Source organism: Pleurodeles waltl, chromosome 9 (assembly GCF_031143425.1).
Source record: "Pleurodeles waltl isolate 20211129_DDA chromosome 9, aPleWal1.hap1.20221129, whole genome shotgun sequence".
Taxonomy (NCBI): domain Eukaryota; kingdom Metazoa; phylum Chordata; class Amphibia; order Caudata; family Salamandridae; genus Pleurodeles; species Pleurodeles waltl.
In genome coordinates, this window is record NC_090448.1 from 286,231,843 (window position 1) to 286,246,062 (window position 14,220).

General features: G+C 40.9%; 1 protein-coding gene across 7 annotated transcripts in view; it reads right to left on the bottom strand.

Moving 5' to 3' along the window:
- MITF (melanocyte inducing transcription factor) overlaps positions 1-14,220 on the bottom strand; it is a 654,150-nt gene that overhangs the window by 209,979 nt on the left and 429,951 nt on the right. For all 7 annotated transcript variants that reach the window (XM_069206733.1, XM_069206728.1, XM_069206734.1 and 4 more), the window contains exon 2: positions 13,290-13,539. In XM_069206733.1, coding sequence (XP_069062834.1) covers positions 13,290-13,539 — 250 coding nt within the window. The remainder of the gene's footprint in view (positions 1-13,289; positions 13,540-14,220) is intronic.

Sequence of the window (14,220 nt, forward strand, 5' to 3'; positions counted from 1 at the left end):
TTACTGTTTTGTTCACAGAGGTCCTTTTGTTACTTGAAGTTCATAAATTACAATCTTAACATAGCACAATGAGCTATGAATTGTCATCAAAGAGCTGCACGCAAACTGCATAGTATAGGTTAGAACATCATGTCCCCCAATACTTCAATTATCCTAAGGATGTCTAAAAAGGGTTTGTTCGGTAAAATAAATTCTTACTAATAAAACCAACCCCAACCCTACCTTTCAAAAATGAGTTTGCGCTTTTCCAGATAACGCACTTTTAAAATATACTGCCAACCAAGATGTATGACATGTGGCTACTACATCTTGTTGTCCTCTTTGTCACATGTGACATTTCCTATACCTGATTTACACACGTGTTTCATTGCCTCTATATAATGTGTGTGAGGTAAAGTGCTTTGACACCCTACACTGGCACGAGTAGCACTATAAAACAAAATAAATATATATGAGAGAGGGGCTATGAAGAGATGAAGGGCACTGTTGGAAAGCAGTAGTAAGGAAATCAATGGAGAAGGAGGTCATTGGGGGGTGAGGAGCAACAAAGATTGTCACACCGGGCACCACCAGCACTAGACCTGCTCTCCAGGGGTGTGAAGTGCCCACTGGACCCACAAAATAACTGGTTTGCTAAAACCAAATCAGGGGATGGGGGGCCTATTTTCTTTCTTTTCAAATAGGGTCTATGGCATTTTTTTGGGGGGGAGGGTGTGTGTGTGTGTGTCTGTCTGTCTGTCTGTCTGTCTGTCTGGGTCTGGATGGATGAGTGAAAGTTGGAGCAGGAATGGTCTGAGTTTCTACAGGAGGCTGACACTGGCATTTTTCATGTGTTTACTGAAGGAGGGCTTTTAGTCGATCTGTGAGTTCTGATTTTGGATATTTGTGAATGCAGGGGTGAAGTCGGCTGAACGGGAAGGTCTGGCGGTCAAGCAAGGTGAGTACTGAAATGGCAGGGATGGTTGTTCTTGCCATCTGCATTTTTTATAGGAGTAGAACATGGCAAATACCACAGCTGTGTAGACTGTCTTTCCTGTTTTTCATAATCTAGCTTGACAGTGCAGCAGTCCCCAGACAATTATGTGAGCACCACTAGACAGTGGTTTTGGTCCCGCCCACATATTGTGAGCCAGGAGTACATGTTTTGATTGAACAAAAGATGTGTTTTTCCACAAAAAAGTGCTTGCCCTCCACCATCTGTGATTATTTTGTTTAATATCCAGCTGGCTGAGCTTGAACTTTCAGGGGCACACACATGACACTGTAATGCAGTAAACATGTATTAGATAACTAGCTAATTCATTCTCAAGCTACTTATTTGCAATGCTTTGCATTACCATACAACAGGCCTCACCTATCACACAGATCATCCACCCCACAAAAACAAACATACATCAGTCACAGCAGTCTAACATATCATGCCAAAGATAGAAGGACATGACATTTCGAATGCAACACCTCATGTCCAGCCAGACCAAATTCCCAGGGGATGTGAATGCCTCAACCTCATGCAGATGTCAAAAACACATCTACAAAGGCTGAGCTTGAACTTTCAGAGGCACACACAACATTGTAATGCTGTAAACGTGCCCAACTTGATAATTCATTCTCGTCCTGTTTTCTTGCTATGCTTCACATTACCATACAACATTCCTTTAAAGCGAGACAATTTTAGTTTTTCTCATATTACTGTGCCTGCGCTTGGCTATGAGAGTAGAGTTTTGGCTGATTGGGAACTTTTGGCTTGATATACGTGGCTGTGCATTAAACTCTCTTTGGTTCAGTTATAGTCTCCTGCACAGTCCCTTCATGGCTTCCGTTTTGTGTTCCATGCGTAATTTCAATGAATGATTTTTGCATTATTATGATGAATGGAAAAATATGTGAAAACAACATATGTTTGTCATCTCATGTTTTCTGTCAACCCGCATGTGCAAAAAAATCTTTCTAATAACTTTAATAAGATAGGACCTGTACTCTCCTTTCACCAGTGAGTGTAAAATCAATTTATAATTCCATTGAATCAACTTAAATATACAAAAATATCCAAAGGAAATTACAGAGAATCATCTGCATTACAAGATGATATCTACAAGAAAAGGCAGGTGGTACAAAACGTTTCTGCAAATTATCTATTTTATTCTAATATATATATCGGGAAGACCAGGGATCGATCCCCAAAGATTTCCGGGAGCTTTAATGAAAAAATATGTGATTGCAGCAAGTGAATCTCAAACTAGAAAAGTACTTTCCAGGAGAGTGTGAGGAGTTCATTTGAGACTGGAATACAGAATTCGAGCTGTGATGTGCAGGGAATAAACAAGTAACTGTGATAATGCAATATTGCGCAGTTTTTACATATTTACACTCCGCCTATTTAGCATAAAGAGAGTTGTGGGTCAAAGTAAAAGGACTGAAAACATCCTTAAATAAAATCAAGTATCCCAGGCCCAAAACCGCTATAGCACCTCTTAGAGAAAATTCAACCAACTATACTGGTAAATACATATATAATTTTCATGTCCACTAACATTTATATCGAGCTTTGAGGATACAGGCCTCACCCATCACAATGGTGACCCACACCACAAAAACAAACATACATCTGAGTCATAGCAGCTTAACATATCGTGCCAACGAAAGAACAACCTCAAATGCAACATGTCATGTCCAACCAGACCAAATTCCCACGGGATGTGAATGCCTGAACATCATGCAGACATCAAAAACACTATGTACAAAGTGGCAACAACAGCCATGCACCAGAGAGTACAACACATGTAAAATATTAAATTAAAATCCAAAACTACTCAACAACACAAGCTTTGCAAACAAGATCCTGCCATCCTTTAAGGAACAAGTGGAAAGAATACAAAAATGTAAAGGAACATGAAAAAGGGGCTCACCTAGTTCCAACAATGAAATCACCAATACCTGCATGACACCAGGTAAAATAGTGCCAGATAGAGTAATAATGCTCTGGTAACAATGGTCAGTCAACTTATACAAGATGACATCAAGTAAAGGGGTCCCACATTCGCAGTTACCTGAAGTTACCTGCAGAGGTATACCCCCAACATACTGTGGGGAATAGTGTTTGTCACATGAAGCAGGAGAGGGAAGACACCCAGCGGAATGCTGCTGGAATAAGTATGTACAATTGAGTAGGGTCTGAAAGGTTTATGTCCCAGAACTACCCATCTGGTGTATGAGGGGTGGATCTGAACCTTTATAAACCTCTATGTGGACCGATGAGAGGACCTGTCATTTAAAAGAGGGTGCAATTCTCACCTTAACTGAGTTATGAGAGGTGAATGGGATCCAACAGGGGAATTTCTACGGTTCAGGAGCAGGTATACAAGGCCAGAACTAAACTGTGGTGGGGGGGTAGAGGGGACTGGTGGCATGCAGATCAAAGTATTGTGGGGTGTAGGACGTAGTATAGTAACATGACTATACAATCAAGCTATAGAAACTTTGAGTAAACTCCTTACAGGAATTAGGGCACAATGAGAACAATCCATGGGCAGGGAATTTGGAGATGGAGATTAGGACAGAATTATAGAATATAGAGCTCGGGTATCTAGGAACTGCAGTCTTGAAATAATACAGTTTAAATTTCTACACAGGGTTTACCAAATATGATCAAATATTATCGAACGCAGTTCCCACTGAACAATGACACAAATATGCACTTGTGAACTTGATATCAGAGCTACACTAGGGGCAAAAAGAGACCCGGCAAAACAGGAAGAGAGATTGGCCTCTGGTCCCAGGACTAAATCTGTTTAAGGAGTGGTCCAAGGTAGCATGGATGATTAAGTTAAATATGCAAGATCGCGTATAGATCAGGCTACTTGGCAGCTCGCACAAACGAATAAAAGAGAAGGATGGAAACAGGTCATTGGCCATTTGGTGTTTCACTAACTGAGTACAGCAGTCAACCCTTCTGCCTGCAATGTCATAATTGCCCAGTTGTTCAAATGCACACAAGGAATGTGAATGATTGTGCCCTGTAGTGAAATGCTGCACACAAACTTGCTCCTCTCAACTGTATTCTGGGAAAGCTGCATGGAGTTTTAACTGTTATCTATTTCCTCACAATAAACACGCCAGTGAATGAAGGCTACATGGAGGTAGGTTTTGTGGTGGCATGTTCTGATACAGCAGAATAGATAGCTTGTATTGGACTTCACCCTTTCTGCAGGACCATCCCCAAACTTCTTGCCTCCAAACTCCTGTTTTCTGAACCCATTTTTGTTGGCTTTTAGGTCTCTGAACATTTTACCATTGCTAACCAGTGCTATGTAATTGTGCTCTCTGCTTTGAATATGATAAAATTGTCTTACACCTAATTGGCACATTTAATTTACTTGTAAGTCCCTAGTAAAGTGTTACTGCATATATCCAGGGCCTGTAAATAAAATACTTCTAGTGGGCCTGCAGCACCCATTGCGCCACCCACTTAAGTATCCTTTCTAAACATGTCTCAGGTTACAGAACATTGTCCTACTTCAAAGTGGGAAACAGGTATAAATCATGGACTCTCAAACGCAAACACAACTCTTCAGGACACCTCTGAACCTGTGGAAGACTCAGAAGGACTGCTGTTCTGGACCTGCATCGTTAGCTCTTGGAGTCACTCTGGTGGTCCTGGGATCATTGGCTGGCCTCCTTATCGGAGCATAAAGGACAGAAGGTTCAACCATCTTGAACCCAGTGTCTGGACTCTATCTGCTGTGAGTTTTAACCTCCCAAGTGGTGCCACCCTAGTCCTGGACACTTAAAAGTGGGCCTGAGGGTGCTCTGCCAGTCCAACTGTGGTCCTATTAGCAGAACCAATGCATCTCCTTGCAGCTGTGCTTCGGAACCACCCAGCACAATGCCTCCCTGACAGAGGACTTAGCATTGCAGCCCACAGCCTCTTCAGAACCACTACTGTACAATGAACCTTGAATGCAGGCCTTTCCATCCAAAGCCCCTCATCTACAACATCCTTGACGATGATGTAGTAGTTGGCATCGCAGCCCTGCGACTCCTGGAACTGCTGCTGCGAGAAGCAGGATCTTGTAATGCTCTGCAACAAGGATTTAAGGTACTTAGTTTGGCAGACCCAATCAGATCCCTGTATCTGGCCTGCACTCCATCACAGTCTGCTTGAACTTGTGACTCTGTCATGGTCCGGCACAGCCAGATAACTACAGTTGGCACTTTGTGCACTATTTTCACTCAAATGTTTAAAAGTGCATATCTCCAATTTTACTGATTCGATTTTTGTTGCTTTGGTCTCAAATAATGTATTACATTTTACTCTAGTTTTATAAATTGGTGTGGGATTTTTCTTGTGTTGTGTTTTCACTTTGTTACTGTTTGAAGTGCTGCATAAATACTTTACATGTAAGTTAAGCCTCTCTGCCTGTGGCAAACTGCCAGGATGTTGAGCACAGGTTAATATGTGGTTTGCTTGTCACTTCAACTGAAAGAACATTTGGTTGCTGTTTGAGTAGGGTTTCACCTCCCCAACCAATAACCACATTTCTAACAGTACTATATTTTCAAATTCACCAAAACGATATCTACTTATGCTCTCAGTTCCATGAGTAAAATGTTGGCATGGCTTTCACATCTTCCTGCAAGCACATCTTGCAACTTTCGGAAATATGTGGTGTGGGAACTGAAAAGAGGATCATCATGCAGTAGGATGAGTTAGATGTAAATGTTTTCGACATTAACTAATCCCTTCATCTGACTGTGCAAGGCTTTGCTCAGCAAGGGGGCACTTATGAAATGCCACACATTGCCATCAACTATTACAATAGTGTAAATGTCACCTGGCGTGCCTAATTGTGACAGCAGTGGATTACTTGTGTTTCACATCATATCCGTTTCCATCACATTTATGCTGACAAGGATGACACATATGGTTCCATCTGTGCATGAGTGCACGTTGCATCGTGTTGTCATTTGTACATCCATATATATGTGGGCTTGTGAGGAATACTGTTTTGTGTGTGACAAATATGGTGATTGTGGCCATCTGTTAACCATACAAGCATATGTCTGACCCTGCCAGCACCTGTACCTGAACCTAAATTACACTTTAAAATCATCAGACAATGGCAGAGCACATGTGGAATGGGTACTGAATAGTCTCCTGATGTGTCAGTGTGTATACGTTATGGGCAGTGGGTGAATGTAGGAGCTGCCTGAGCTGGACAAGAGTAAACCTGAAGAAGTGATGATGTGGCAAGCAACACACCATAATAGCGTTGGGATAATCACAATTAGGGAGGCTGGCACAAAGGGGCACAGGAAGGAGGGACTCACAATGGATCCCTACAACACCATTTGGTATACAGACATTGAAATTAGAACCAGGAAAGAACCGTGGCCTCTCCACTTCTTTTCTTTCTTTTTAAAATAACATATTGTATCGGCCTTTGTTCCAAGATACTATGATGTTGCTTCCCTTGTCTTTTTCTTACACTGTACCATATTTCATACTGTTCAGGGGTTTGTCAAAAGTGTCTTATAGTGAACAAAATTAAATTCATGACAATTATATACTTTGCTCAGTGGCCAGAATGCCCAATACGAATTTCGTTTTTTTTTTTTAGGCGGCACTGGGCACAGGATATTCCTTGTACTCCCAGATCCAAATGGACATCACCTTTATTCGTACCCATCAGCTTTCAGTTGCACTGAAAACGTTTTTGCCACTCATAATTCCCAAATGCAAACTACACAAAGGCCACTCACCTAGGCCATAGTGGCTAAGTGTGATGTGGCCATACTTTGTCAGCTCTGGCCACAGGCCATGGCCAAAAGCCATAGACTTAATTCCCCTGCGGCAGAAGACCACTTAAAATGGGCTCAATATGGGCTTTGACCATGGCCAGAAGACTGTTGGTTCAATACTTGCCAAAGGTCACACTGCGAGTCAACTCAACTCCGTCAGGCCCATAGCTCACTCAAGTATGGACTATGCCATGACTTCCACACTTTGTTTGGATTCACGGCATGGGCCGACCTATATCCCAAGCCCACGTCTCTTCACTCTGGGCTTCTTTCAACTTAAATTTCCCACCTTAACCTGGAATGAGACCGGTAAAAGTCGGTAAGAAAACAGAAAAGTATTCCCTTAAAAAGTATTACCTTACCCACAGGTCACGAATGAAGAAAGAAGGTAAAGAGAAAACAGCATAGACTTAAAGGAGAACTATCGCATGTGAATACTTAAGTAAGACTACAAAAGGAGTCCAACTGTTTGTTCGGGGTCACCGATAAGAGGTGATAAAGAATACCTGTACTTTTACAGAACTTTAAAAATCTAATATGCCAGTACCGTAGTTCACTAAGTGCTCCTTGGGGACACATTACAAAGAGTGCTTGCAGCTTTTAATCGAAGGGAAGCCTTGTTTCTTTTGAATATGAAAGCTCACTCTCCCTCCCTTTTATTTTATCACACCAGGGGATCTTCTTCGTCCTCTTTTCATTTTTTAGACTTCCACTGCGTTCTCTTAACGCAACGCCCATTTTTTTTAGTTGCATGCTTTTTAGGTGATTTCAAGGTCTTCCCGCCTACATTTTTCCATAACACTAGCTGACTGTGGAAGTGCTGTCACTTTTTTCTTGCGAAGTTTAGTCTTTTTTTCCAACAACTAAATATCAAAATGAAAAAAGTTCTAAAATATTTAAATCAATGCTATTTTCACAGGTTTACTATGATATTTACTGAGCATATTTAAAACCACACAGCTGAACTCGTCAGAGGTCTAAAGAAAACTTGCTACAACACCAGGACAGCACAACCTGGTTACTCGTGGGTGTTATAAATTGTGTTAAATCCCTTTATAATGCCAATATTTTCAAAATTCGTGCAAGGCATTTCGAATCATTGCATGGCATGACTTGGTTCAGATCTTGCCCGCTGTGATGACATTCTGCAATACATACAAAAAAAGTCTTGATAACACAGAAGCATTACAATTGACATGTGCCAATCATTTTAGCTAATTGAGCGCTTATATCTTACCCCTTTATTATTTTAATGTGAAGAAGATTTGGAAAGGAGGTGGGCCTGAACCTTGGGGCCCAGAGAAACAAGAAATCGGGGCGTGGGGTGACGAGAGGACTAGAGCTTTAAATACACTGAAAATTAGGCTGAGAGAAGCAGAATTAGATAAGGTCTCAGCAACATCGTCTTCACCATCTTCACTACAAACTTCAGCAAAACAGATACATATATTCCCAAACCAAGATAATCGCTTGGTTTATGTTCGTATGAACAAAGTATCTGCAGGTGAAACTATCACTCACAAATTGTAGCCACATTATTGCAGGCCCCAAACCTATTTACACAGCTGACCGAATTCCAGCTGCCCTCATCAAGACTATTGTCCATCAGATCTCTCCTTACTGGACGAACATAGTAAATTATGTTTTTTTTAATTAGCACTGTGCCTCTGGCATGGATGCCATTTAGGGGACACCAGAGGTCGCAGAATGCGACCCCTGGCTTGCCCTTTGCGACCACAGGCACTGCCTTTGTGACCCCTGGCCCAGGAGTGGACCAATTAGTGCCAAAAACACAGTCGTGGCTCGCATTACCAGTGTCAGGTTCAAGTCTCATTTTCTGCTCATTTTTTATTACAATAATAGTGATAAATAATTTATCTTTCACTATTAATGTAATAACAAAAGTGGAGCAGCAGGATCTGGAACGGTACCTTCATTGCCACCCTAAGTAACTAAAATACTTTTCAGTTTATGTTATGTGAGTGCATGAGTGTGAAAGAGAATTTGGGTGATAGAGGATGAGTATGTGTGAGCATGTATGTTAGTATGTGTGGTAGTGTGTGTGAAAGTGAGTGAATGAGAAAGTGTTGGTGACAGAGTAAGTGAGCAAGAGAGTGCAAATGACTGAGTCAGGGTGAGAGTGAGTGCATGTATCATGTCATGAAGGTTAAGGTCATGTGACAACACTGCCTGTGAAATAATTACAGTCAAAGTGTGTGTGATGTCACTTCCACCACCCCTGGCATTTTGGTGAATTGACGTCCCTGGGTTTCCAGGTACATTTTATGACTTTTCTACAAATTTGGTCAGGTTCATCCTCTCCTGCAAAAAAACACCCCAAACATTGACCTAGACAACCTCAATAAATATTGCTAAATAATGTGGTCTCCGATTTCCAGTCACAGACTTTCAAAAGTATGTGGATTCTGATAAAAAGAAACACAACAATCTTCTGAATGAATACTAACAAAATGTTATATCTGGTTGTAGTACCGAAACCACCATGTTACAAATCATGGATAATGTTACTCATGCTCCACAAAGAGGTATTCATACCATTTGCTCCTTCGGAATATGTCTACTGTTTTTGATTCATGATTTGGAAGATGGGAACACATCTAAGGAGAACCTTTGCAATCAGAGCCCAGGATCCTCTCGTAAATCTGGGATCTTTTAAAAAGAAAAACTAAAACCTCACTTGTTCAAGAAGGCCTTCACGTCCTTCACCTAAATGCCTAGGACTATGCAACCTAGAGATAAGGGCAGAGCTCTGTTGACTATGAAATAACTACTGAAATGGTGAGCTTGTCCCAACCTTTACAAGTCTTCTGGGACACCTCAATCTGTCTCCCGATTCAGTGGTGAAGAGCTACGGCTCGGAGTTGGTCAACTTCTTCTTGTGACAGCAGCCCTACAAAGTAACTTTACAAAAACTAAACACGTTATTATATCTTTACATGTAATCAACTGGTGAATTACTATGTAATACAGACATTGTGCACCACAGATAATAGTGCCAAAATATCGGATTCAGAGGACAACTTGTAGTACAGTTGTATATCATAGACGAAATACTATGATCAGAATTTCACAGCACCTCCCAGTAAGACAGGATTCCTTCTCATCTCCTCAGCTTCTTCTGATCTCCCAATCTGGTCAGTACTTGTTGACACTGAGTATTTGACACCATAGAACCACTGTAAAAATATTTCACTTCCATGGTTTTTGTTGAAAAACTACACCTTGACCTATAGGTTCAAAAAAACATGGCAAAACATGTATAATACCAGTTCCGTTTGTTCAGTGGTATCTAGAACTTTATTCCTGAATCCAGTTTCAAGACAGACCACTGTCCAGGCATTAGAATATCTGATCCTGACATGCGACTCCTCAACTATTTCACCCGCATTTCTCCTGATCCCACTACCACAGCTAGACAATGAAGCCAAATATATAGTCACAACTGCAGCAGTCTGCAGCAGACTCAAATCATTACTTAGCATGGACACTGAAAAGTCACTTATGGGGAGTTCAGACTGAGGTTCAAAAAAGCAGCGAGCTTCATTTTAATCCTCGTCGTGTGCTCCAAGGGTGTGCAACCATCTACCTGAGCAGCAGCACTTCATTCACCAACCATCCCCGTTGGCTACCTATTTGATAAGCTGATCTTCAAGTGACATTTCCCTGTACTGATGTAACAAGGCCTCTAGACTGACGTTTTTCTGTTCCTTTATCATTTGGGAATTTCTTCTTATTCATGTTAACAAGTATTTATTTCCTAGAGCTAACTACACTGTTTATACCATTCCATAATGGATTCTTGCTACACTGGCTTTTGTAATACTATTGTATTTATTTCTCATTGAGACCTGTTTTATACCTTTTACTCCTTTGCCTGTACTGTGCTCTTTTGCAACTTAGGGGCTGAAAATGAATGCTCCTAACCCATATGTATATACTTTTTTGTAATAAAAATCATATATTTTTGAATGTAGACTCCTTCAGGTAGAATTATAGTTATTTGTTTAGCAACAATGGTGTGCGCAATACAGGAGGTTATCTAGATTCTGCACTAATATTTGCCAGTCCTCAAACAAGAGAATCATCAACTTTATCAGATGGCCTCTGATATCATTGACGTTTATCACTGCATGACAAGCAAGATACAGAGAAAGAGGGTAGTCCAGAAAAACCTGAAAGCCAAAGTGTGGGATGAAGGAAGGATCTGATTTTCAAAAGTTGAGAGCACTTCAAGTTGCCTCTGACTTTAAAGACAGGCTTCAAAAACAAAAGTAGAACTGAAATATGTCATTGACTGTAGAATAGCACATAGCTGCCAATGGCCAGGTATATGAAGTGAAAAATGGCAGTGCTATTATTTATATCAAAATCATGGAACACAAGTCAAAACGCTAGAACTTAATTTATGCCCAATAAGAATCAACTGTGAGGCACCGAAGCCAGAAAGACTATAAACATTGGCTTATTAAGCAGAGTGTCAACAGATAGGCATTGTCATCGATGGAATCCATTTTATGACAGAACTGTTGCGCCCATCGCATAACCCAAACTCTCATTACTCCACCCCGTGACCTCATCTGTACTCAAACCACTACATAGTTTGGAATAATAAGTGGCCTCTAGGTAGCATAACAACTTTATAGACCCCCAATAAACTAATACAACTATTTCCAACATCAAATCTAAGTGATAACATGGAAGAAGTAGGTGTAAGCGGCTCCTCGCCCATTTCGTTCCTCCAAAGTACTCCTCATGCAAGATTTGACTACTCCAAGTCGAATCTTGGATTTTTCAAACTCTAAAAATGAGGGCAAAACATTCTCTGTGGCCTGCAGCATTTCCACATAAAGGTGAACCATGGGCGTTTCATGCTCTGTGCAGCACCAATGTTTGTGATAGGTCCACACGGAGGGCATGTGCTAAGATTTTTATCATCATAGCTAACATGTTACGCCTTCCCTAGAAAACGCAATGCTCCAGTCAGCTGTCTAAAGCTCCTGTGCTGGGGTGCCCTCGGCGTTGCAAACGACCGCCTTGTCGTAGGACCAGCCCTGCAGCCACCTTTTGAAACTATCATGAGCTTATTTCCTAGTTGATTAAGTGCTTTCAACCCCTGATGCAATAACGAGCCAGACAATTCATGTGGCTTCACCTTTCTCTCAGCAACTTGTAATGATATGACATTTTCACACTGTTTACACTGAAAAATCAAAACGCTTTAGAATATGGAACAACATAGGCACATCTGTTGGATTTTCTACAACATTCAAATGGATCACCTGTTTCTTTACACCTGCAGAAATGAGGACTCACAACTCCATACTCAAAATCTCAACTTCTGACAAATTCACCTCGTTTGCAACGTTACAAAGAACAGGAAAAAAAAGATTCCTGGGATCGGCGTCAGTCAAAATGTAACTATAGCTGTGCTAGCAGTTTGCGTCCTAAAACTTGACTGGACGCCCACACAAGACAACAGCTTTCAGCTGCTGTTAGAATCCGTTTTTCAAGGCACAGTGTCTAAAAACAAAACCCCCAAAACTACATTAACAACTAATCAGAATTCCCCACTAGCCTGACAGGCATTAAATGGGAACGGGAAGGATATCTTACACTGCAAGTCTTTCGCTCATTACTTATTGACTACTTAAAAACATGCAAGTGATTCATTCAGATGGTCAGTCATGGTTTAAAAGTGTCTGCTCGCCTTTATTTTACCGGGAAATTAAAGTGAAGACATCCACAAATAGAACCACAGGAGTTACTCTTGTGTTTCGATTTCTACTTACTCCTCTGTGATTATATCCATATTTTAAATGTTTTCGCTGTCTTTAATTCAGAGGACCCGAAACCTGGACTAAGTCTGAATGTGTGAAATTGGGTCTATTCTAAGCAGGTTACAATTTCCCGGTAATTAGCAAGCTGCTGTCTCCCTGTAGCGTGCTACTAACAAGCCCCCGCACTGTCTCCCCTGACAAGGAAACAAAACTAGCAAAAGCAATGAACTCATTTGGGCAAAAGGGATTAAAGTAGCAAAGTTCAAAAAACCTAGAGCCTCTTTGTGCGTTTCAGAGCCTTTTTGGGAAGATGGAGCGAGCGAGGTTTATCACTGCTCTTCAAAAATACTTTTATTTACAAATAATTGAAAAATTTGGTTTGGATCTTCGACATAAGTAGGCAGTAAGCATACAACGCTAAAAAGGGTAATACTGGGCGTACAAGGTGAAACATATAAGCATTTAGTTGTTTTTATTTTATTTTTAGAGTTAAACTACCACTAGAGAAAGAAAGGCTATTATATGTTTTTTAAATTTGGGGTAAATGCCAGGGATATTCTCACTTCGGTTCACAAAAGTTGCCCCTTTGCATAAATATAGGCTTAGAGTTGTTCACTGCTTTAGAATATTTCAGATAGAATAAATACAAAAAAATAAACTTGATACATGGAAAGGTTGAGCGTACTCACATACCTTGAGAACCTCCATTGGAACCTGAGCGGAAGGGGGGAGGCTAGACGGGACGCTAACGTTGATGGCCGGAGTCTGACTGACTGGTACTCTCTGTTGCATGAACTGAGCCGCTTGCTGCTTCTGTTGCTGCTCACGCCGCTCCTGCTGCTGCATCTGTTCACGCATGAGCTGCTGCCGTAGCAAGATCCGTGATGTCATACTGGAGGAGCTTAGTGGCGGCTTGGCAGCGCCAGGATGCTCGGATGAACTGCTGTGGGAAGGTAAGTGGCAAAGGCTCAGTTTCTTAATTAGCCAGGAATAGTGATAATGCAGACACAGTGAGGAACTTAGCTTGCTTCTAACAAAAGAAAGAAATTAGGATGAGATGTGAAAAACACTCCACAAATACAGTACAATTAGCAACCAACAGTGTTTGGTAGAAAAATGTTGCTTGAGACACTCTTTGTATTTTGGTCTTTAGTACTGTGGCTAAACTAATGTTAGTAATTAAAACACTGTTTTGTATTTTTAAGAAACAAAATGATTTCAATGTTAGTGGAAGGCGAACAACAAATAGCATAATCAGCAGAAATGATTCTTTCATCAGCAAAACAGAGGTTTAGTGAAACAATAAGATGCTGGCAGTTGGTATCAACAAGAAGTTATAAAGTTAACAAATTTAATAGGATGGATCCGAGACACATTGAAAAGTGGAGGCAGGGCTGCAGAGCCACAAGGTACTAAGAAATCAACAAGGTGGCACAGGCAGCTGCGTCAGTATGGCTGATACATTTCACCAAATATACAACTATTGTTGATTTTCTTATGGAGCCAAAGTAAATGTGTTTGCAGCCTACCAACTGTAGACAACTTGTGATTAAAAATATGAAGGTTCTTGAATAAATGGGTTGAGGGAATCAAGTCCTACATTTAATAATGTTGAAAGGCAACA